The sequence below is a fragment of the Panthera leo genome, chromosome E1 (genome assembly GCF_018350215.1).
Source record: "Panthera leo isolate Ple1 chromosome E1, P.leo_Ple1_pat1.1, whole genome shotgun sequence".
In the NCBI taxonomy this organism is placed as follows: domain Eukaryota; kingdom Metazoa; phylum Chordata; class Mammalia; order Carnivora; family Felidae; genus Panthera; species Panthera leo.
The window spans coordinates 44,701,231-44,726,978 of record NC_056692.1 but is presented as its reverse complement, the minus strand read 5'-3'; the positions used below and the strand labels follow the sequence as shown (position 1 = coordinate 44,726,978).

Below are 25,748 nucleotides of genomic sequence, written 5' to 3'. Positions count from 1 at the left end.
TAAAACTCTAGGCCCATAAGGCTTCACCTGTGAGTTCTGCTTAACATTTGAGGAAGAAAAAAATCTCTTACAGAGAATAGGAAAGTAAAGAATATTCCCCAACTCTTTTGAAAACGTAGCAAAAATGATATTCAACAATACCAGTCATTAAAATAACGCAGCTATTTTGTACATTTATAAACATCTGCTTCCTTGAGCCAATGCCACAGGCAACACCCCCTGAGGTATTCCTGGATATCAGCATAGTTTACCTTTCAAAGGGTTAACACGTGGCGAAGGGCCTCACGGACTCTGTTGTACTCTGTGCATGGCATTCTGATTGAATACTGCCCATGCCAGTCAGTTCACAAAGTGACCTCATCTCCCAAGTACCACCACCCACAGGGATAAAGTAGGCCCAGACTCACCCATCTGTTCAGTTTCACAGAGCTCAGGCTTGGCACACTATGGTGGCACTGGTGCTCACCAGTCATCTCACTGCAGCCCCCCCCAGGGTGCCCTCCATTGCTGTATATCCCATCCATACATCTCCCATCCCCACTGGTAGATGATGGCCTTTACAACTAGATGCATTCAGACTACTAACCATGTTCAGGTCCATGTCTTAATACTTCATCAAGTAAAACATTAGCTGCATGAAAGTCATTGTTCATCAATAATGCCTTGAGGCTAGAGACATCAATTAGATCATTCTGGAGAATTTGAATAGTAATGAAGAGTAGCTGTGTAACTGAGAAAAAAAAAAGAGCAAAAACATGCTTCAACAGCAGAAATAAGAGTACATTGTTCACTTTCACTTAATGGGCTTGAGTTGCATAAAAGAACTTTACATGAAATTACTAGTAGTTTTAAAAACCATTGTGTATTATAAAAGCTAGCAGTTACTGAAAACTAAGTGCTGGAGACTCTTCTGAGTACTTCTACTTTACCTATTTAAGTCTATTATTACCTATAATAATTCCAAGATAGGCATTATTATCCCCATTTTTCAGATGAAGGAATTGAGGTTAGTGAGATTTAAAAAAAAATTTTTAATATTTATTTTTGAGAGAGACAGACAGACAGACAGACAGACCATGAGCGGGGAAGGGTCAGAGAGAGACAAAGATGCAGAATCTGAAGCAGGCTCCGGGTTCTGAGCTGTCAGCACAGACTCCAACGTGGGGCTCAAACTCACTAACCGCGAAATCATGACCTGAGCTGAAGTTGGGCGCTTAACCAACTGAGCCACCCAGGCGCCCCGAGGTTTGTGAGATTAAGTGATTTACTAAAGAATATACTGGTATTAAGTGGCAGGGCCAGGATTCAAATCCAGGCACGATATTTCCAAAGCCCATGCTCTTAACTACTGTGCCTTTCAAGTAGACGTATGTAACTGGTCAACCATGATGCCTACAGCTACATAATACTTCATATGTGGACCCTGAAATAATTGTGAAGCATTACAAAGAAGTTTACATCAAAACTTTATTGCCTTATTTCACTTAAAGTTATGTTACAGAGACAAAATAAGAAGAAGAAGAAGAAGGTGCTGTTTCTGTAAGTCGTGCTCTTTATATTTATCTTATAGCCCCACAAATCTTGACAGCCTTGGTCACTTTCCAATGCCTTCAAACAGTTGTGGTTGTTGATGCTGTTTAATTTAGTCCACATTTTACTAGTTGTTCTCAGCAGGAGGGTTGGTTTCACATAAGCTACTCCATCATAGTCAGAAGTAGAACCAGGTAACTCAAGCTTTATAGGTAAATTTGATGCCCTGCTCTGGTTGAAAATTACTGTTTAGGTTATTACTTTACTACAAAGCTATAGTGATTAAGACCATGTGGCATAAGAATAAATAAAAATCAATGGAATGGAACTGGGAGTCTAGAAATAAATCCATACATTTCTGATCAATTGATTTTTTACAAGGATGGCAAAACCATTTATTTAAGGGGGAAAAGAATGATCTTGTCAACAAATGATGCTGGGGTAACTGGCCATCTGCATTCAAAAGAATTAAAGTGGACTCCCATCTCACACCACATACAAACATTAACTCAAAATGAATCAAAGATTGAAATTAAAAGTCTAAAACTATAAAATTCTTAGAAGAAAACATTAGTATAAATCTTAATGATCTTGGATTATGTTTAGACATGATATCAAAAGAAGTGACAAAAGAAAATATAAACTGGATTTCACCCAATTTAAAAACGTTTGTGCTTCAAAGGACACCACCAAGAAAGAGAAAAGACCCATAAAACTGGAGAAAAGATTTGCAAATCATCTATCTGATAAAGCTATAGTATCCAGGATATAAGAACCCTAACAACGTGACAAATAACCCAATTTTTAAAATAAGCAAAGGGTACATATCTCTAAATGGCCAGTAAACACACGTAAAGATGTTCAAAGTTATTAGCCATCAGGGAAATGCAAAACAAAACCACGGTGAGATACTTGTGAGACTAGGCTAGAATAAAAAAGACAATGTAACAAGTACTGACAAGGATTTAAAAACTTTTTTTTAATTTTTTTAATGTTTTTATTTATTTTTGAGACAGAGACAGAGCATGAACGGGGGAGGGGCAGAGAGAGAGGGAGACACAGAATCGGAAGCAGGCTCCAGGCTCTGAGCCATCAGCCCAGAGCCTGACGCGGGGCTTGAACTCACGGACCGCGAGATCGTGACCTGAGCAGAAGTCGGACACTTAACAACTGAGCCACCCAGGTGCCCCAGTACTGACAAGGATTTAAAGAAATGTACAATGCTGTTGGGAATGTAAAATGGGGCAGCTGCTTTGGAAAACGTTCCAGCAGCTCCTCAAGTTGAATGTAAAGTTACCACGTGACCCAGCAGTTCCATTCCTAGGTAGGTACCTGAGAGAAATGTAAATGTACGTCCACACAAAAACCTGTACTCAAAAAAATGTACACATGTTCATAACAGCATTATTCTTAGTGGCCAAAAAAGGGAAACAACCCAAATGTCTATGAACTGATAAATGGCCAAAGAAAATGTGGTATAACCACTGAATATTATTCTACCACGAAAAGGAATAAAGTACTCATTTATGTTATAATACAGGTGAACCTTAAAAACAGTATGCTGGGGCGCCTGGGTGGCTCAGTCGGTTGAGCGGCCGACTTCAGCTCAGGTCATGATCTCATGGTTTCGTGGGTTCGAGCCCCACATCGTGCTGACAGCTCAGAGCCTGGAGCCTGCTTCGGATTCTGTGTCTCCCTCTCTCTCTGTCCCTCCCCCGCTCTCTCGCTCTCAAAAATAAACATTAAAAATTAAACAAAACAAAACAAAACAAAACAGTATGCCAAATGAAAGAAGCCAGACACAAAAAGCCACAAGTTATATGATTCTAGTTATATGATGTTCAAAAATCAACACAGATAGAAAGCAGACTAGTGGTTGTCAGTGGCTGGGGAGAGTGGGGAAATAAGCACTACAGGGTACAGGGGTTTTTTTGACGTGATGAAAATGTCCCAGAATTAGAGTGTGATGGTTGCACAACTTTGTGAATATACCAAAAACCACTGAATTGAACACCTTAAAAGGATGAGATTTGGGGCTCCTGGGTGGCTCAGTCGGTTAAGCGTCCAACTTCGGCTCAGGTCATGATCTCACGGTCCGTGAGTTCGAGCCCTGCGTCGGGCTCTGTGCTGACAGCTCAGAGCCTGGAGCCTGTTTCAGATTCTGTGTCTCCCTCTCTCTCTGACCCTCCCCCGTTCATGCTGTCTCTCCCTGTCTCAAAAATAAACATTAAAAAAAAAAAATTTTTTTTTAAAAAAGGATGAGATTTTATGGTACGTGATTTATATCTCAGTAAAAATGTACATTAGATAAATAATGCCATTGATTATAAAGGTGTTCTAATTTTAGAGATATTCAAATGTGAAGAAAAAAAGACATTTGTTTCCCCAACGCATTTAGAAATACATTGTTGGCAGGGGTGTCTGCATTTGCGGAGAGTTCTTTGGTAGGTGTTCTCTGTAGACATGGGGGTTTAGGGAAAGATGCTGGTGTTGAAATGGTTTCCCTAATTTCAAGGAGCACGAGAGGAACTTTGGGGACAAAGACCAAGCAATTGTCTTTATGCAGCAGGGGCAAAATGATGTGGTTAGGCCACAGAAATGACACGGTAGTAAGAATGATACAGGGATTAATGGCCCAAACATTTAAAGAAACTAGATAGATGAAGCTAAGATTTCTATGAATGAAAACAATGGCCAGTCCATTTGGGTAAACCTGAAAACTCCAAAGGCCTGTCTTGAGACAGCACAGAGGGTAGTGGTCCCTCACCCAATTTCCACACCTGATTTAATTCATAGATCCAGAACCCCTTGAGTGAAGAAAAATTTATCTCCTCTTGAGGAAGGACTTTATATTAACAGCAAAGATATTTACTGTGTATCTTCTTCAACCCTGTTTTATTTCTTTTCCCTCCTTTATAACTTTGCCCCATTTTCACTTGTTTTTTTTTATATCGCATAAGCTGCTTGAAATCCTTTTTGAAACTATAGAGACTACAAATTAAACACTTGAAATCCATTTAGTGATTTTTTTTAAATGTGATTTCATTATCTTTATTTTACAGTCACTTCTTTAAACTGGAAGTATTCACTTACCTACGGACTCTTTGAAAGGTGGACTTCCTTTAATTCTTTCAAAGAAATCTTTTAAATTCACCTCATTATTATCTGGAAATATCAAAATCAAGCATATTGTCATTAAAACCCTGATACTCAGTACACAAAATAAAGGCTCTGATTAACAATACCTAAAATCTCATTCTACCTTATTTTCTCTCTCAAATGGCTGAAACTATTTCAATGTAATTTTTCATACTTTCAGGAACCACACCTATTGATCAGTTAATGATATTAATAGTTCACTTTTTTTGACTTCTTACTCAAAAGTAAGAACTTAAAATAACTTTTGAGTTCCTTATGTACACTAAGTATCCTTTTATGATGCTTCACATTTATTAACTAAAATATGCACAAGAATTCTATAACATGCTTGATGTGCCTATCCTTAAAAGATGAAAGCAAAGAGAAATTAAATAACTTGTCTAGGTCACAAGAGCCAGAAAGTGCTCGAGGCTGTATTTGAACTAAGGCAGTCTAAGGCCAGAGGTGACAATGTTAACTATTGGGACACACACACACACACACACACACACACACAGGGAATAAAATGCAGTAATGTAACCACAGCAGAAAATATAGGGCTATACCTACAACGAAAAGACTTTAACTTATAACAAAATGGCAAGCTGGGTAGCACAGGAATGATTACAAATTCCTAAAGATGCTGTATGAAATACTTTATTCTATAAATGCATTATCAAGTTGTATGAAAAGGAAATAATAAAACGTTAAGTGGGCACAGAGATCCAGAGGGGAAAACCAAGTGAATACTAAGCCTACAGCTATTTGAGGATACATATTAGATCCAAAAGCAGCAAGGTGCTTGATTTAAATGTTCATGCATATTCATAAAAGAAAACTTGGGTCCTGCTACACGGAGAGTTTGAATTTAGATACCAAATGAAACTGGGATGCTTAAAGAATTTCAATCCAGTGAAAGGGAGATTAAAATATTATATTCACTGGCCCATGTAAACACCAGGGGGACCTAAATCTTCCCAATTTTGAGAGGCAGTGGGTAAAAAAGATCACCTGTGAAAAATCTCCTGCATCTCATGTGGGCTTAGGGTCTAAATTTATACCACTCTCATGATATGAAAAACTCCAGGTCAAAACATAAAAATTGATTGAGGTCAATAATAATCTATGGCAAAAGCAATAACCAATCAATGCTGGGGAGGTACTCTTAAACCTAAGACATGCTCATGGGATTCCCATAGAAAAAACAAGCTGGTTAAGATAAACCCCAAATAAAAAGCCACCTAAAACTGGTAAAACTCACCAGCTTCTAGAAGTATTCCCACACAATTTGACACTTAAGAGTGGATGTAAATAGGAAAGGAGATCAAGTTCACAATACATGAAGTCAAAGATGGAAAACAAAGATAAATATGTGACCACTTGGAAACAATGATCAAGACTAAATAATTATTCTTCTGAGATGTAATGAAACTTTGGGTATTTCCTTTGGTTAAAAAAGCAGAATGGGACAAGCAAAATAAAAGGTGAAATTGGGTCTCCTCTGAAGAAAGACTGCAGATCAAAATGAAGCTGCTGATGTCATGTCTTTGTTTTATTACATAATGGTATTTTCCCACCCATGCTTACAAGAAATGAATGCTAATTATCTAAATAAGCATATGTAGAGTATGAACAGATAGATATGGTCAGTAAATAAATTAGCAGACTATTTTGGCTCTAATTTATATCAACCTAAGCCTCATTGCGACTGCCTTTAGCATTTTACCTCCATATAAAACACTCTAAAACTGGTTCCTATAAACAGGGAAAAATGAGCAGAATCTCAAACCAAAAAAAATGCTCACCACTGATGTCACAATATTTAAGGGCTTCACTGACGTCCTCCTCAGCTAAATTAACATTCAAACTTTTCAGGGCATGCTCCAAGTTACGTATGCCAATCTTGCCATTATCAACACTTGTCAAGATATAAGCAGCTTCTTTAAATGCTACAAAGATAAATAAATATATATAAGATACTATTATTTTAAAAAATGCAAAATAGTTTGTCCAGAGTCCACTATAGGTGAACTCTCAATTTAAGTATATATATTTAACTAAAATCTCTGCAGAAAAAAAGCAAAGTATTTTCTACTTGTAACTGACAACCTATTTATTTCAAGCAGCATTTAAAAAAATTAAGGGCGCCTAGGTGGCTCAGTCGGTTAGGCATCCAACTTCAGCTCAGGTCATGATCTCATGGTTCCTGGGTTTAAGCCCGCATTGGGCTCTGGGCTGAAAACTCAGAGCCTAGAGCCTGCTTCAGATTCTGTGTCTCTCTCTCTGCCCCTCTTCCACTTGTTCTCTCTCTCTCTCTCTCTCTCTCTCTGTCTCTTAAAACTAAACATTTTAAGAAAAGAAAAAAATTAAACCAAAAAATTATGCAGAATATGATGGGTTATCTGAATCCATTAAATACTGAGTAAGCTGTGACCCTTTCTTAAATAATAGTAACGTCCTGTACATGTAGATCTAAAGACTTCTATCAACTGATGAAATAAACGAAAAAAAAATGCTAAAATTTGAGATTAAGGCTCTTGATCTCCAGGGCCACTACCAGTCTATATTGTGCTTTTGTGTGAATTGAAAAAAGGTACCCCTTTCTATGTATCAATTACAAAGAGGCATACCTTGCTCTAGGTAGCTGCAATCTAGCATTGGTGGTCCCAGCCTGGAGAGCACAGTGGAATGTAGAATGCATTTCAGTCTCTACTTGTACCCTCTCAACCAGGCATCTTTGTGCAAGCACAACCCATACAACCAAATGTAGTCCTGTTGATACCACACCAATTTAAAATATAAAACATGATCATTACTGGGAGTTTCAATTTTTTGTCAATACCATTTCTCACCCCATTTCTCTCTCAACCCCAAAATGAAGTTGTCATGTATGTTTCCATAGTCCAAAAATCGTTGCATTATACTAACAGATCTAAACCTTCAGTTGGAAAGAATACCATAATACCATTTTAGACCTATATTCATTTTTACTAACATTTATTTTATAGCTACTAAGACCAACAATGAAAATTTCAGCCCTCTTAAAGAGTTTCCTTTAAATTCCTTGAAGACAGGGACTGAATTTGTCATGTCTGTAAATAAAATTATAATACATTATATAGTTGGTACTATGAGAAAAATGTGTGCCAGATATGAGCACTGAGCACTCAGATATAAAGCACTGAGACAGTTCACCTAACCTATAACTCTGAAAAGTCTTATGGGTTGAGGAGTGATGTTTGAGCTGAGTTTGGGGGAAAAATGTGAATTTGTTTGACAGAAAATATACAGAAAGGAAACAGCACATGCAAATATATGGAACCAAAAGCACATGGAAGATATGGAACCAATTTAAATTATAATAAGTAATATGGCTACAGAATAAATACAAATGCAGAAGTGATGAGAGATGAGGCTAATGAGATAAGACAGATTTATTGTCATTCTTTAATTCCATAAATATTCACAATTATATAAGTCAATAATATAAAAGATTTGAAACAATGCCTAGCACAGTAAATATCATATAATATTAGCTATTAAATTAGCTATTAATAAGGGGCTTCTGAAAGCCAAAACTGTGCTAGGATCTGGAGAAACAATGCTAGGACTTGTAGCAAAATTAAAACATGGTTCTTGGCCCAATGATGCTTCCAGGCACGTAAGAAAAAGAATCATTAACCAAATAATCAAAAATATGACTAGAAAACAACCATATTTTAACATGGGCAGAAGACCTAAATAGACATTTTTCTGAAGAAGACATACAGATGGCCAACAGACACACGAAAAGATATTCATCACCAATCTCAGGGAAATGCAAATCAAAATAACAATGAGATATCACCTTACACGTGTCAGAATGACTAAAATCAAAAACATAAGAAGTAACAAGTGCTGGCGAGGACGTGGAGAAAAAGCAGCCCTTGTGCAATGTTGGTGGAATGTAAATTGGTACAGCTGATGTGGAAACAGTATGGAGGTTCCTCAAAAAGTAAAAACAGAAATACTATTTGACCCAATAATTCCACTACTGGGTATTTACCCAAAGAGAACAAAAACACTAATTCAAAAAGGTATATGCACCCCTATATGTTTATTGCAGCATTATTTACAACAGCCATGATATGGAAGTATCTCAACTATCTATCAATAGGTGAATGAATAAAGATGTGGTATATTATGGAATTTGACAAAACCATGGAAAAGAATGAGATTTTTTTTGCCATTTGCAACAACATGGATGGACCTAGAGGGTATTATACTAAGTGAAATATGTCAGACTGAGAAAGACAAACACCATATGATTGCACTCATATGTGGAATCTAAAAAACAAATAAAAAAAAGAAAAGCAAAATCAGACCTATAAATACAGGAACAAACTGATGGTGGCCGGAGAGAAAGGGGGATAATGGGTAAAATGGGTAAAGGAGAGTAGGAGATACAGGTTTCCAGGAATGTAATGACTATGTCATGGGAATAAAAGGCACAGGAAAGGGAATATAGTCAGTGATATTGTAATATTGTTGTATGGTGACAAATAGCTATGTTTGTGGTGAGCATAGCGAAATGTATAGAGAATCACTACACCTGAAATGAATATAACATTGTGTGTCCACCGTACTCAAAAAAAAATTTAATGAGAAATTATATTATTTTGGTCTTAATGAATTAAGATAATTCAAAGTTCTCTAATATTTTTGCTACTTTTTTTCCTAAGTAAGCTCTACACCCAACATGGGGCTTGAACTCATGACCCTGAGGTTAAGAGTTGCATGTTCTACCAACTGAACCAGTCAGATGCTCCTACTTTTGTCACTTTATAAGCTAAAATATATTGAGCATTTCTAGTGTCATTTAAAAAAATATTAATGGGTATTTATAGTATGAAGTAAATGCTATGAAAAAGACATAGTTTAATGAAAGCTTATAATAAAAGAAGCTGACCTCGACTAGCAGATAATGACAGGCTCCCTAGAGGAAATTGACATTCATTCAATTTTTTTTTTAATGTCTATTTTTGAGACAGAGAAGGAGACACAGAATCTGAAGCAGGCTCCATGCTCTGAGCTGTCAGCACAAAGCTCAGCACAGGGCTCAAACTCACAGACTACGACATCATGACCTGAGCCAAAGTGAGACACTTAACCAACTGAGTCACCCAGGCACCCCATCACTCATTTGAAAGATGAGTAAACATTAACTAGGCAAAGAGTGTCAGGGAAAACTATTCCAGGGAACAAAATACGCAAAAGCTTTGTAGTTGGAGTTCTAAGGAAATGAAAGAAAGCCAATGTACTTGAAAATGCAGAAAGCAAGGGTAATGGTACAAAATTATGCCAGAGAGCTAGGACATGCAGGATTTTGATCTTTAACAACAATGAAAAATGTTTAAAGAGTTGAAAATAGGGGGACATCACACAATCAGATTACTTTTTTGAAAAAAAAAAATTACTCTGGCTGGAGTGGGAAGAATGGACTAGGAATCCATTGGCACCTGGCAATGATCCTAAAAAATAACTCTTTCATAGGGAATGCTTTCTTGTATACATATATAAAGTCCTTACCATCTGCTGTTGGTAGTTTCAGATTTGAAGACAAAGCCTCTTTCCTAAAGTCTGCAAATTTAAATAGAGAGATTATGCCATAAGGAACGGCATCCTGATTTTACCCAGTTTGGAAGAAAACCAATGGATAAATTACATACTTCATTTCTCAATAACATTTAGCATTGACCATCCCCTTCTTCTCAAAATCCTCCACTAGCTTCCAGAATAACGTTCTCTACTCATCTTCCTCTTACTTCTTAGACTCCATGGATTCGTCAAGCTCCACCAAGCTTCTTAAATGTGGCTGAGATTCTAATGTTACAAATGCTTCCTTTATCCCTAAGAGAACAGCTTAATCCCCAGGCTCATATATTCAATAACATGTTTAATTATTATTCTGAATTGTCCTTCTTTAGTCCTGCCTGCCTACCTATCTATCTAATTCTGGAGCTTTTCCTAAGGACAAGGTGCAGTTATACCCTTCATCCTATACATTTTCCACAAAAATGCAAATTGATACAGAGATCTATTTGAGGGACAAGTGATAGAAACAAAATATGTCCATTTGCATAGATGGACCACATCGCAGTTAGAGAGCAGTTTAGAATAACTCACAACTAGTACAGGTATTACCTTGAAGCAAAAGGAGGTTAGAATCAAGATACATTATATTTACATTAATTTTTAAAATGTGATCCAAGCAGGATTAAAAAAATATAACTAACCTATTAAAAAGTACTTTCAAAATAGTAGGTTTGGCACTTTTACAAGATAACTCTAAAACAGAAGTTCTCAACCTGAGCAAAATTACATTTGGGGCCAGCTAATTATGTGGGGGAGTGCTGTCCTATACATTATAGGGTGGTTAGTAGCATCCCTCACCTCTACTCACCAGATCCCAGCATTCCTCCCCCATCAGTTTTGACAATCGAAACTGTCTTTGCAGATTGCCAGTTTTCCCTGAGACACACATCTGATCTCATTTTTTAGCTGAAGTTAAATTTAAAGGCAGGAGATGGCTTTCCAAGTATTGATAAAACCCATCTGGGTATATCCCAGATAAGAATATGGATGGATCAGGTAAATTCTTTGTAAATAGAGCAAATAGCCAGATCAACACTTACACAGAATGTTATATAGACCAATGGTTTAATTGTTCAACAATAACTTGTATTTTTCAAAGAGCCTTTCACCTAAAAGAAAAAGAAAGCTAGACAACTATTAGGACCTTTCTAAAATTCATAAAAGGAAAGGGATTAACTTTGAAATGAAATTACTCTAGAAAGAAACATTTTAAAGCCATATGACAACATATATAAATACTTTCAGACCAAGTTTACAATGCAGTCCAAGAGATCATCCAGGAATTTGATATTGTAATAACTAAATCTCCGTGAATATAGAATATAAGATATATCTCTAAATCTGATCTGTAGTAAATTGCATTTCAATACATTTACAGTAGTATTTAGGAACTAAGTATTAAGATTTAATTAATTAGTATTTGGTAAAATATTTTAAAACCTTGGATAAAATTTTAGAAGAAATTTTTATTACAAGTTGCTGGTTATCTGCTCAATCAACTCACCGTCGAGCAAGGAATCATCCAACACTTCTTGAAAACTATTATCAGTGAAGTAAATTCTACTGGTGTTTCCAAGTACATCTGCATAGTTGTCCTTGCCAGACTGATCACTTTCTTCCATACATTCCAATGTACTGATGATGTCATTCAATGCTACAAACACAGAGAATATACATACAACATGTAATTCAGTCCATGGATCTAAATTTTTGGAACATAACAGTAAAACTGATGGATTCTTCCAGTTTTGCACTGTCCAAAATGGCAGCCACTACCCACATGTGGCCATTTAAAAAGGTAGAGCAATCTGTTCTCCACTATAGTTTTCTATAGCCCCTTATCTTTATTCTTTTTTTTTTATTTTTTTTATTTTTTTTATTTTTTAATATATGAAATTTACTGTCAAATTGGTTTCCATACAACACCCAGTGCTCATCCCAAAAGGTGCCCTCCTCAATACCCATCACCCACCCTGTCCTCCCTCCCACCCTGCCCCCCCTCCCACCCCCCATCAACCCTCAGTTTGTTCTCAGTTTTTTAACAGTCTCTAATGCTTTGGCTCTCTCCCACTCTAACCTCTTTTTTTTTTTTTTTTTTTTCCTTCCCCTCCCCCATGGGTTTCTGTTATGTTTCTCAGGATCCACATAAGAGTGAAACCATATGGTATCTGTCTTTCTCTGTATGGCTTATTTCACTTAGCATCACACTCTCCAGTTCCATCCACGTTGCTACAAAAGGCCATATTTCATTTTTTCTCATTGCCACGTAGTATTCCATTGTGTATATAAACCACAGTTTCTTTATCCATTCATCAGTTGATGGACATTTAGGCTCTTTCCATAATTTGGCTATTGTTGAGAGTGCCGCTATAAACATTGGGGTACAGGTGCCCCTATGCATCAGTACTCCTGTATCCCTTGGATAAATTCCTAGCAGTGCTATTGCTGGGTCATAGGGTAGGTCTATTTTTAATTTTCTGAGGAACCTCCACACTGCTTTCCAGAGCGGCTGCACCAATTTGCATTCCCACCAACAGTGCAAGAGGGTTCCCGTTTCTCCACATCCTCTCCAGCATCTATAGTCTCCTGATTTCTTCATTTTGGCCACTCTGACTGGCGTGAGGTGGTATCTGAGTGTGGTTTTGATTTGTATTTCCCTGATAAGGAGCGACGTTGAACATCTTTTCATGTGCCTGTTGGCCATCCGGATGTCTTCTTTAGAGAAGTGTCTATTCATGTTTTCTGCCCATTTCTTCACTGGGTTATTTGTTTTTCGGGTGTGGAGTTTGATGAGCTCTTTATAGATTATGGATACTAGCCCTTTGTCCGATGTGTCATTTGCAAATATCTTTTCCCATTCCGTTGGTTGCCTTTTAGTTTTGTTGGTTGTTTCCTTTGCTGTGCAGAAGCTTTTTATCTTCATAAGGTCCCAGTAATTCACTTTTGCTTTTAATTCCCTTGCCTTTGGGGATGTGCCGAGTAAGAGATTGCTACGGCTGAGGTCAGAGAGGTCTTTTCCTGCTTTCTCCTCTAAGGTTTTGATGGTTTCCTGTCTCACATTCAGGTCCTTTATCCATTTTGAGTTTATTTTTGTGAATGGTGTGAGGAAGTGGTCTAGTTTCAACCTTCTGCATGTTGCTGTCCAGTTCTCCCAGCACCATTTGTTAAAGAGACTGTCTTTTTTCCATTGGATGTTCTTTCCTGCTTTGTCAAAGATGAGTTGGCCATACGTTTGTGGGTCTAGTTCTGGGGTTTCTATTCTATTCCATTGGTCTATGTGTCTGTTTTTATGCCAATACCATGCTGTCTTGATGATGACAGCTTTGTAGTAGAGGCTAAAGTCTGGGATTGTGATGCCTCCTGCTTTGGTCTTCTTCTTCAAAATTACTTTGGCTATTCGGGGCCTTTTGTGGTTCCATATGAATTTTAGGATTGCTTGTTCTAGTTTCGAGAAGAATGCTGGTGCAATTTTGATTGGGATTGCATTGAATGTGTAGATAGCTTTGGGTAGTATTGACATTTTGACAATATTTATTCTTCCAATCCATGAGCAGGGAATGTCTTTCCATTTCTTTATATCTTCTTCAATTACCTGCATAAGCTTTCTATAGTTTTCAGCATACAGATCTTTTACATCTTTGGTTAGATTTATTCCTAGGTATTTTATGCTTCTTGGTGCAATTGTGAATGGGATCAGTTTCTTCATTTGTCTTTCTGTTGCTTCATTGTTAGTGTATAAGAATGCAACTGATTTCTGCACATTGATTTTGTATCCTGCAACTTTGCTGAATTCATGTATCAGTTCTAGCAGACTTTTGGTGGAGTCTATCGGATTTTCCATGTATAATATCATGTCATCTGCAAAAAGCGAAAGCTTGACTTCATCTTTGCCAATTTTGATGCCTTTGATTTCCTTTTGTTGTCTGATTGCTGATGCTAGAACTTCCAGCACTATGTTAAACAAGAGCGGTGACAGTGGGCATCCCTGTCGTGTTCCTGATCTCAGGGAAAAAGCTCTCAGTTTTTCCCCGTTGAGGATGATGTTAGCTGTGGGCTTTTCATAAATGGCCTTTATGATCTTTAAGTATGTTCCTTCTATCCCGATTTTCTTAAGGGTTTTTATTAAGAAAGGGTGCTGGATTTTGTCAAAGGCCTTTTCTGCATCGATTGACAGGATCATATGGTTCTTCTCTTTTTTTTGTTAATATGATGTATCACGTTGATCGATTTGCGAATGTTGAACCAGCCCTGCATCCCAGGAATGAATCCCACTTGATCATGGTGAATAATTCTTTTTATATGCTGTTGAATTCGATTTGCTAGTATCTTATTAAGAATTTTTGCATCCATATTCATCAGGGATATTGGCCTGTAGTTCTCTTTTTTTACTGGGTCTCTGTCTGGTTTAGGAATCAAAGTAATACTGGCTTCATAGAATGAGTCTGGAAGTTTTCCTTCCCTTTCTATTTCTTGGAATAGCTTGAGAAGGATAGGTATTATCTCTGCTTTAAATGTCTGGTAGAACTCCCCTGGGAAGCCATCTGGTCCTGGACTCTTATTTGTTGGGAGATTTTTGATAACCGATTCAATTTCTTCGCTGGTTATGGGTCTGTTCAAGCTTTCTATTTCCTCCTGATTGAGTTTTGGAAGAGTGTCGGTATTTAGAAATTTGTCCATTTCTTCCAGGTTGTCCAATTTGCTGGCATATAATTTTTCATAGTATTCCCTGATAATTGTTTGTATCTCTGAGGGATTGGTTGTAATCATTCCATTTTCATTCATGATTTTATCTATTTGGGTCATCTCCCTTTTCTTTTTGAGAAGCCTGGCTAGAGGTTTGTCAATTTTGTTTATTTTTTCAAAAAACCAACTCTTGGTTTCGTTGATCTGCTCTACAGTTTTTTTAGATTCTATATTGTTTATTTCTGCTCTGATCTTTATGATTTCTCTTCTTCTGCTGGGTTTAGGCTGCCTTTGCTGTTCTGCTTCTATTTCCTTTAGGTGTGCTGTTAGATTTTGTATTTGGGATTTTTCTTGTTTCTTGAGATAGGCCTGGATTGCAATGTATTTTCCTCTCAGGACTGCCTTCGCTGCATCCCAAAGCGTTTGGATTGTTGTATTTTCATTTTCGTTTGTTTCCATATATGTTTTAATTTCTTCTCTAATTGCCTGGTTGACCCACTCATTCGTTAGTAGGGTGTTCTTTAACCTCCATGCTTTTGGAGGTTTTCCAGACTTTTTCCTGTGGTTGATTTCAAGCTTCATAGCATTGTGGTCTGAAAGTATGCATGGTATAATTTCAATTCTTGTAAACTTATGAAGGGCTGTTTTGTGACCCAGTATATGATCTATCTTGGAGAATGTTCCATGTGCACTCGAGAAGAAAGTATATTCTGTTGCTTTGGGATGCAGAGTTCTAAATATATCTGTCAAGTCCATCTGATCCAATGTATCATTCAGGGCCCTTGTTTCTTTATTGACTGTGTGTCTAGATGATCTATCCATTTCTGTAAGTGGGGTGTTAAAGTCCCCTGCAATGACCACATTCTTATCAATAAGGTTGCTTATGTTTATGAGTAATTGTTTTATATATCTGGGGGCTCGGGTATTTGGCGCATAGACATTTATAATAGTTAGCTCTTCCTGGTGGATAGACCCTGTGATTATTATATAATGCCCTTCTTCATCTCTTGTTACAGCCTTTAATTTAAAGTCTAGTTTGTCTGATATAAGTATGGCTACTCCAGCTTTCTTTTGGCTTCCAGGAGCATGATAAATAGTTCTCCATCCCCTCACTCTCAATCTAAAGGTGTCCTCAGATCTAAAATGAGTCTCTTGTAGACAGCAAATAGATGGGTCTTGTTTTTTTATCCATTCTGATACCCTATGTCTTTTAGTTGGCGCATTTAATCCATTTACATTCAGTGTTATTATAGAAAGATATGGGTTTAGAGTCATTGTGATGTCTGTATGTTTTATGCTTGTAGTGATGTCTCTGGTACTTTGTCTCACAGGATCCCCCTTAGGATCTCTTGTAGGGCTGGTTTCGTGGTGACAAATTCCTTCAGTTTTTGTTTGTTTGGGAAGACCTTTATCTCTCCTTCTATTCTAAATGACAGACTTGCTGGATAATGGATTCTCGGCTGCATATTTTTGCTGTTTAGCACACTGTAGATATCGTGCCAAGCCTTTCTGGCCTGCCAAGTTTCAAAGGAGAGATCAGTCACGAGTCTTATAGGTCTCCCTTTATATGTGAGGGCACGTTTATCCCTTGCTGCTTTCAGAATTTTCTCTTTATCCTTGTATTTTGCCAGTTTCACTATGATATGTCGTGCAGAAGATCGATTCAAGTTACGTCTGAAGGGAGTTCTCTGTGCCTCTTGGATTTCAATGCCTTTTTCCTTCCCCAGTTCAGGGAAGTTCTCAGCTATAATTTGTTCAAGTACCCCTTCAGCACCCTTCCCTCTCTCTTCCTCCTCTGGGATACCAATTATGCGTATATTATTTTTTTTTAGTGTATCACTTAGTTCTCTAATTTTCCCCTCATACTCCTGGATTTTTTTATCTTTCTTTCAGCTTCCTCTTTCTCCATAACTTTATCTTCTAGTTCACCTATTCTCTCCTCTGCCTCTTCAAGCCGAGCCATCGTGGATTCCATTTTGTTTTGCAATTCGTTTAAAGCGTTTTTCAACTCCTCGTGACTGTTCCTTAGTCCCTCGATCTTTGTGGCAAGAGATTCTCTGCTGTCCTGTATACTGTTTTCAAGCCCAGCGATTAATTTTATGACTATTATTCTAAATTCACTTTCTGTTATATTATTTAAATCCTTTTTGATCAGTTCATTAGCTGTTGTTATTTCCTGGAGATTCTTCTGCGGGGAATTCTTCCGTTTGGTCATTTTGGAGAGTCCCTGGCGTGGTGAGGACCTGCAGTGCACTTCCCCTGTGCTGTGGTGTATAACTGGAGTTAGTGGGCGGGGCCGCAGTCCGACCCGATGTCTGCCCCCAGCCCACTGCTGGGGCCACAGTCAGACTGGTGTGTGCCTTCTCTTCCCCTCTCCTAGGGGCGGGATTCACTGTGGGGTGGCGTGTCCCGTCTGGGCTACTTGCACACTGCCAGGCTTGTGTTGCTGGGGATCTGGCGTATTAGCTGGGGTGGGTAGGCAAGGTGCACGGGGGCTGGAGGGGCAGGCTTAGCTCGCTTCTCCTTAGGTGATCCACTTCAGGAGGAGCCCTGTGGCAGCGGGAGGGAGTCAGATCCGCTGCCGGAGGTTTGGCTCCGCAGAAGCACAGAGTTGGGTGTTTGCGCGGAGCGAGCAAGTTCTCTGGCAGGAACTGGTTCCCTTTGGGATTTTGGCTGGGGGATGGGCGGGGGAGATGGCGCTGGCCCCTTTGTTCCCCGCCAAGCTGAGCTCTGCCGTCCGGGGGCTCAGCAGCTCTCCCTCCCTTTGTCCTCCAGCCTTCCCGCTTTCCGAGCAGAGCTGTTAACTTATGACCTCCCAGACGCTAAGTCGCGCTTGCTGTCGGAACACAGTCTGTCCGGCCCCTCCGCTTTTGCCAGCCAGACTCGGGGGCTCTGCTTGGCCGGCGAGCCGCCCCTCCGCCCCGGCTCCCTCCCGCCAGTCCGTGGAGCGCGCACCGCCTCGCCGCCCTTCCTACCCTCTTCTGTGGGCCTCTAGTCTGCGCTTGACTCCGGAGACTCCGTTCTGCTAATCCTCTGGCGGTTTTCTGGGTTCTTTAGGCAGGTGTAGGTGGAATCTAAGTGATCGGCAGGACGCGCTGTGAGCCCCGCGTCCTCCTACGCCGCCATCTTCCGGAACCCCCCCCCTTATCTTTATTCTTAAAATTATTTTGTTAAAACTCTGGGTTCTGCGTGGCCTATTCCTTTATGAACAAAAAAGTATGCCAAAGTTTCTCTAGTGATTCTATTAACGAGCTCACCATTTCATAAAAAATACCCTCCATTCGTCACAACTGCTCCCAAACTCCAATCCTTCCCTTTCTACTTTCTTTCCCTACACCCCTTGCTCCTGTCAGCTCACTTTACCCAATTTAGAGAATCAGCAAAGCCTATTATGTTTAGCATGATAATATCAAACATCTGAACTAGGAAATCCATGACTGACCACCCTCCCCTTAATTAAAACAAACAAACAAAAACCTCTTCACATTTCTAAAGTACATGTCTAAAAAAATAATCTTTCAGATTTCATTAAGAGAAATATATAATAAATTACTTTAAAATTAGCTAATTTATGTGAAAGTATAATTTAATATATTATGTTGTTCCATGAGTTAGTCATTAGTCATTGGTAAGAAGTTTCAAAAATAGGCCATGTGAGGAATGGTTGAAAGGAAATCTGAGTCCAGAGAAAAGATGATTCAACGTAAAAGAAAGAAAATATAAGAGCTCTCCTCCCATCCCTGGAGGGCTACTGACGGGGAAGAGTCCAAATGTTAAGTTTGGGAATGGAATTATAAGGCAGGATTTCCATCAAATATGTGGAACAATTGACTAGTTCTACAGCTGTCCAAAAATTATGGAATGGGCTGCTTCAAAAAGTCATAAGGATTTCCAAGACAAACAGTAGGATGAGTGTACATTACGATTAGCCTGTCCCTGAAGCCCACTAATGTGTTTTTTTAATTTTTTTTTAATGTTTATTTCTGAGACAGAGAGAGACAGAGCATGAGTGGGAGAGGGGCAGAGAGAGAGAGGGAGACCCAGAATCTGAAGCAGGCTCCAGGCTCTGAGTGGTCAGCACAGAGCCCCACGAGGGGCTCGAACTCACAAACCGCGAGATCATGACCTGAGCCAAAGTCGGACGCTCAACCAACTGAGCCACCCAGGCACCCCTAATGCGGTTTTTAAATAAACATGTAAAAATAGAAAAAACTCCGTATCTAATTAACACAGAAACTATCAAATCCTCTACTATAGACCTCATTCTCTGACCACAGTAAACTAAAAATAAACAACAAAGAGAGGACAATAATGAAATTCAAATTCAAATTTAAAATTTTTAAATTCATTTAAAATTTTTCAAATAATTGCTTTAAAATTTAAGGTTTTTCTCTTAGGCAACTCTTACATCAAGGAGAAAATCAAAATACAACTGAATATGCTTAGAAAAAAACAAGAATAAAGACTTTGATAAACCAAAGTCTTACTGAAATGAAAATTGATAGTCTTAAACATTTATTTCTCAGTAAGAAGAAAAAAGTAAGTTCATAATTTAAACAACTTAGAAAAACTACAAAATGGACAAAAGGGAACAATAGAAAGGACATCCTAAAGATAAAAGCAGAATTTTTTTTTACTACAAATAGAAACACTAAAGATAAATCTAAGATGTAGAGCTTTAAAAAGAGAGATAATTAAAAGATCTGCTAGGAAATCTAGAAGAAGATATATATATATATATATATGTGTATATATGTGTGTATATATACACACATATATACACACACACACACACACACAAATATATATACAAATTTAAGAATGAGAAAATAACCAGACACAAAAAAATCAAAAGAATTATCACTGCATAGGATTGTACTAATATTCCCAAAAAACACTTGAATAAAATAAATTTCCTAGGAGAATAAAAATTACCAAAACTGACAAAATAAAACAGAGGATGGCAATAAGCAGTCCACCAAAATCAAAGTCAAAGATGAATAATAAACTAGAAAAAAAATGGCAATAGACAAGACAGAACATTAATGTCCCTTATATATAAAGAGCTATTTTAAAAAAAAAAAGAGCTATTTATAAATTCATATGAAAAAGACAATCTAATTAAAATAAAAGCATATTCGACAATCATATGAAAAATGTTTTACCTCACTAGTCATTAAAGACATGCATATTAAAACAATAATAGAATTCTTTTACCAGCAGAATTTTCAATAAATAATATCCATTACTGATAAAAGTGTGAATTTTTACAAACTTTTTGGAGGATAATTAAGCAGTAGCTGTTAACATCTCACATCTGCATATATTTCAGTCTAGCAGTGTGACTTCTGAGGGTTTTATCCCCCAGGAGAACTTTATGCACATATATACATACAACAATGCTCATCAAAATGTTTCAGTGGTGAAAAATTGGCAAATTTTCAGATTTTTAATTGGCAAATATCATCAAAAGTGTTGTGGATAAAATGACAGTACATCCCCCAAATGGAATATTATTGCAGTCTTTAAAAAGAATGAGGTTGTAAAAAAAAAAAAAAAAGAATGAGGTTGTTTATGATACAATGGAACATGGAACAATATCTAAGATACACTGTTAATTTCTTTAAACCTGCAAGTCGTGGAATATTATGGACATGGTAATTTTATTTTAAATTTTTTTTTAACGTTTTATTTATTTTTGAGACAGAGAGAGACAGAGCATGAATGGGGGAGGGGCAGAGAGAGAGGGAGACACAGAATCGGAAGCAGGCTCCAGGCTCTGAGCCATCAGCCCAGAGCCTGACGCGGGGCTCGAACTCACGGACCGCGAGATCGTGACCCGGGCTGAAGTCGGACGCTTAACCGACTGAGCCACCCAGGCGCCCCCATGGTAATTTTATTTTAATTAATTATTAATTAATTGATTTATTTATTTAGAGAACAAGCAGGGGCAGAGAGAGAAGGAAACAGAGGATCTGAAGTGGGCTCTGTGCTGACAGCAGAGAGCCCAATGTGGGGCTTGAACTCACAAACCATGAGATCATAACCTGAGCCAAAATCAGACATTTAACCAACTGAGCCACCCAAGTGCGTCTAATTTTTAAATAATATCAGAATACACAAATATTCATAGATTCAAATAAAAAAGGCTAAAGGGATATTTACCACACTTTAACAGGGATATTTCCAGAAGGTGACATTACATGAGCCTTGCACTTTATATCTCTTACATTTCTGGTCACTAAATTTTTTTATAACAGTTTCAAAATTACCATTATTATATAATAAAATGTCCTTACTTTAGCTATTGGAAAACATCATAACCTTGTGATTTTCCCAATCTTTTCCATTCAAATACAAATTCTTAAATGAAAAACAAATGTAATCAAGTTTGCCATAACTGGAAGAGTTCAAATGTAGATGAAACAAACATTTGGCACAGATACTACAAAGAAGATCTGAGCACCAAATATAATGTTTGGCTACGTGACCTCTGAATGAGTCCTGTGTTATTTGCCATTCAACAGTTTTACCATAAAGTTCTTACCAACAAAAGTGGAAAATTTCTGAATGTCCTTCAAAGCCTTCATACAGTCTTTAACATTCACCATGTTGTCATCTGTAAGAGAGAGAGGGGGGGGAACAGACAAGAATCCCTGGAAAACGTAATATTAAAAAGCTCATATGAAAATCAAAACCAGCATACAATTTCTTTACTTTACATACAAGATACTTGGGATTCATTTTCACCCACTGTGCCTTGCAATTAACCTTACAAGATTGTAGATATACTAGTTCTGATTCTACCTGTAAGGCAACTAACCTACTAAGAAAGTTGTAAGTCCAATAACTTTACTTGGTACAAACCAGCAAAGCTAGGTTTTCTATTCACAGAGCTGGAATTTCCAAACTATGTGTTAGTCACTAAATCAAGATCTATCTAAAGAGAGTGGATACCAATGAGCCCACTCCCCCACAAAATTTCTACCTGCTTGCTAAGAGTATTCTCATTAACTGTAAAAAAGGACTTTAAAAGAAAGTCTCCTCTTTAAGGACATTTACAGCAATACAAGCAAATACCTATAGATATTAGCTCAAAGGAGCCCTATTCGCTTGAACAAAAACCTTGCACACTTTCTTCAGTTACTCCTACCCAAAACAAAAAAATGGATAATAATATTTAAATGCTTACCAGAAACAAGATCTGACTGAAGAATTTTCTCTACCTCTTCTTCAGGTGACTTAATCCCAATATTGCCTAGAAAGCTCTCCAAGTTCTTCCCAGATATCACGTCACCTTCAAGCCCATCAAGAGCTAAGACAATGTCTTGTAACTCTAGAAACAGAAAAAAAGTGATTCGGTAATTAACTAACCTCTGACTTAAAAAACAACAGTAGCCATCACTCAAGACTTTTGTCAGTGGTAGTCCATGATTTATGACCACCTCTTGAATAAGAAATCTCAGTGAAGAATCCAGCCCTCAGGAAATTCTAAGTCCAGCAAAACAATATGCTTGGTCTGCCATGTTTCTTTGGTGCTAATATAAAATTGGCACAACCAAAATGGTTGCTATGGCTGAATTTTTCACTGCAATGACACAAAGTAGTTATTTTAAACTAGAGCTCTAATGGTAGCAAACAAAATTAACTCATCCTGGTGGAAGTGAAATAGATTTCAGAATCATGAGAAATGTAAAATTGTAAACACAAGTATCACAAAGACTCACTCACCTTTTCTTTTCAATTCTACCAAGATCCAGTTGTACTCTGGCATCTGGAATTTTGCTTTATTTCCAGCCCTTTCAAAGGAGGCAGTGTTAAGTACATTCAAATCCTGGCTCCAGGATTTGTGACCTGAAACTATCTGACCTTGAGCAAATTATTACTATTTAACCCCTCTATCAAATTCAGTAGTCTTATATCTAAAATAATTTAATAATACTATCTACCTCACACAGTTAAGATGGAGATTAAATATATGATGTATGAAAAATACTTAAAACAACATTAGGTATATAGCAAACACTAAGTGTCATATTAATAGCAATAAAGTTACTATTATTATTATTATTATTAAGCCATCAGGAATAGCTGCAAACAGTAATCACAGCTTCTTAGTACCTTCGATCCCGCTTCACTTTCTGTCCCCCTAACATCTCAGCGAGGCAACTGCAAATGACAGTCACCTAAAAACCTGTATCAGCTCTGCTTGTTTTACCTAAAGCTTGGTTCCCTTTAAAATATGGTTTCTTTGCACAGACACCTTAAGAGGAGTCTGCTCATCCTCCCATGCTCCACATAGGACCAGGAAGCAGAGAAACACTCCTAAGATTCTGCTGTCTGGCTATTTTAGTTCCACCTTCAATCAAACCTATCCCTCCCCTGAGATTCAGGCCTGTCATTGACCTACACTACCCTCCGGACACCATCATCTACTGACTTTCTGATCACTCTTTCACCGTCTTGGAGGATCTTTGGTCACCCTGCTCATAATCCTCCCTCAGCCCCATTTCCCATTATCATCTGATGACAATAAGAATGACCTTGACCTCTCAACTCCAAAAACTTTCACTTCCTTTCCAAAGTCATCCAAATCAATGGCTATCCTTAATCCTCATCAATACCTAGAACTGCCTGCCCAACCTCTAAAATCTTCAACTACAAGATCAGACACTGACCATAATCCCTTAAAACTGTGTGTATACTGAAGGAAAGCATAGAACTTGATCCACAATATGCCTATTTTCTCAGCCCCTCCAAGTTTGTCAACAAATAGTCCAGGCACAGTGAACTTACCTTATCAGTCAGTAATGAAGGGAACATTCTGAGCATATGACAGTCAACCTTGCAAGCAGACTTTTCTAAAAAGAGCAGTTTCAGGCCTGCTATGTTAACACTTTTCTTCCAGGGTGGCCCTTCCTAACTCTTCCCTGTAATTATTGGCCTTTTCTTGCACTGGCTGACAGATTCCAGTGTCAACCCCCAATCATTATGACCAGCTCCCAGATTCAGGCACCTAAACTACACCTTTCTCCTTTTTCACTGTTCTCCTTTCTCAATGGTTTAGTTTCCATTTTTTTTTCCTTCCTCCACATAAAGAGTTATCTGTCCTGAATACCAGTCTTTCTGAACTCTGTTTTCTGATTTAAAAATTAACTACCATTTACCAAGTATATAGTATGTGCCTAATAATTAGATTATGTGCTTTATATGTGTTTTTGCAGTTGATCCTGACAACTCTAGGAGAAACGTGATTTTATTAGCTTCCTTGTTTTAAAGATGAGGAAACCAGAATGACCTACAGAGACTACCCAGCTGGTAAGTCAAAAACCCACAAACCACCATGTATCAAACTCCATAGCCCATGTTCTTTTCTACCTGTATGCATTGTTTCCTATAGCACAGCTAATCTATTTCACTATACTATATTGATGCTAATTATGTTATGTGACCCAGGTAACATATTTATATGTCAACAGGGAATTATTAAGTACTTTTCTTAACCTAAAAGAGAAACAATGATGTTAAAAATTTTATACCAGGGCAGAGTGGTTATGAAAAATCTGAAAAGTATCTATCTACTTCTTTACACCCAGAAATGACTCTGCTTCCGTTTTCCTAAACATATACCTATGTTGTTATTCTTCTCCTGACAGCGCTCATTGACCAAATAGTCATTTGAATGTTATTCAAATAAATTACCAGTGATAATTAAGTTTTAAACTTATGTTCCAAATAGAAAAGTACACAAACTCCATGAGTATGATCTCCATTGGTTTTAGGTCTATGATTTTAACTTTTAAGCAAAAATGGAAGTCAAGTGGTAGGAAATAGCCATGGTACCAAAATGCACATGGTCACTCTTGTATGTTAACAAAATCCAAAGAAAGGAACATGAGGAATGTCTACTAAAGGAAGAGGTAGAAGATTTCTGAGAAATTCTATCATATATAAGCCTTTACACAGGGTAGAGTCCTAAGTCTGAGGCTAAAAATGGTATAGAAAATTTTCATATCTGAAAAATTGTAAAGCTAGTATCTGACTTTACATAAAGTCCAGAACAAAACACACACACACACACACACACACACACACACACACACACACACACACACAAATAACAACAACAAAAAAAGGGATTTAAAATAGGTTTACACAGGCCCCATTCCAGAAAAAGGCATTTTTCTTTCATCATGGATGTTGCCAACTTTTAATCAAAATCAAGTTTTGCCTGCCTTAAAACAGATCAATGCCAACATGGTAAGCAGAAATTAACAGAACTAGAAATTCTAAAAAACAAAACACAAAGACATCCATTCAATAAAAGTAAATTTAACAGTCACAAATAATTTACTAGTTACCTTTTAACCTGGAGGCATCACGAATATCCTTTACCACTTGTCCAAATTCTTCTATTTGTACTTCATCATCTTCTGCAAGAAAAACATTTTTTTTCAGTTTATTTATTTATTTTGAGAGAGGGGGGGAGGGGAAGAGAGAGAGGGAGAGAGAGAGAATCCCAAGCAGGCTCCATCCTGTCAGCACAGAGCCAGACAAGGGGCTCGAGTCCACGACTGTGAGATCATGACCTGAGCTGAAATCAAGAGTTGGACAGTTAACTGATTGAGCCATTCAGGCACACCCCCACCCCCCCCAGCCTTTTTCCTTTTTTAACATACACCATGGTCAAAAAGAGGATCCTAGGTCGGGAATGCTTACGTTCTTTCTCACGTTTCTAAAGCTCTGTTGAAATACTTAAGCAG

At 37.8% G+C, this 25,748-nt stretch overlaps 2 protein-coding genes across 3 annotated transcripts in view; both read right to left on the bottom strand.

The window, feature by feature from the left end:
- The window catches only part of LOC122205887, a 256,567-nt gene extending 256,323 nt beyond the window's left edge, over positions 1-244 (bottom strand). Inside the window, exon 1 of the mRNA XM_042914498.1 lies at positions 142-244. Within this exon, the coding sequence (XP_042770432.1) occupies positions 142-244 (103 nt within the window). The remainder of the gene's footprint in view (positions 1-141) is intronic.
- Positions 245-581: 337 nt separating this feature from the next.
- The window catches only part of EFCAB13 (EF-hand calcium binding domain 13), a 112,753-nt gene continuing 87,586 nt past the window's right edge, over positions 582-25,748 (bottom strand). The window contains exons 17-24 of one of the 2 annotated variants that reach the window (XM_042917168.1): positions 25,347-25,418; positions 22,178-22,321; positions 21,533-21,604; positions 11,807-11,956; positions 10,237-10,287; positions 6,474-6,617; positions 4,624-4,695; positions 582-730 (exon numbers count right to left, since the gene is read on the bottom strand). In XM_042917168.1, coding sequence (XP_042773102.1) covers positions 582-730; positions 4,624-4,695; positions 6,474-6,617; positions 10,237-10,287; positions 11,807-11,956; positions 21,533-21,604; positions 22,178-22,321; positions 25,347-25,418 — 854 coding nt within the window. Of the gene's footprint in view, positions 731-4,623; positions 4,696-6,473; positions 6,618-10,236; positions 10,288-11,345; positions 11,412-11,806; positions 11,957-21,532; positions 21,605-22,177; positions 22,322-25,346; positions 25,419-25,748 lie in introns of those variants that run through there. The other variant, XM_042917169.1, reaches the window with a different exon arrangement.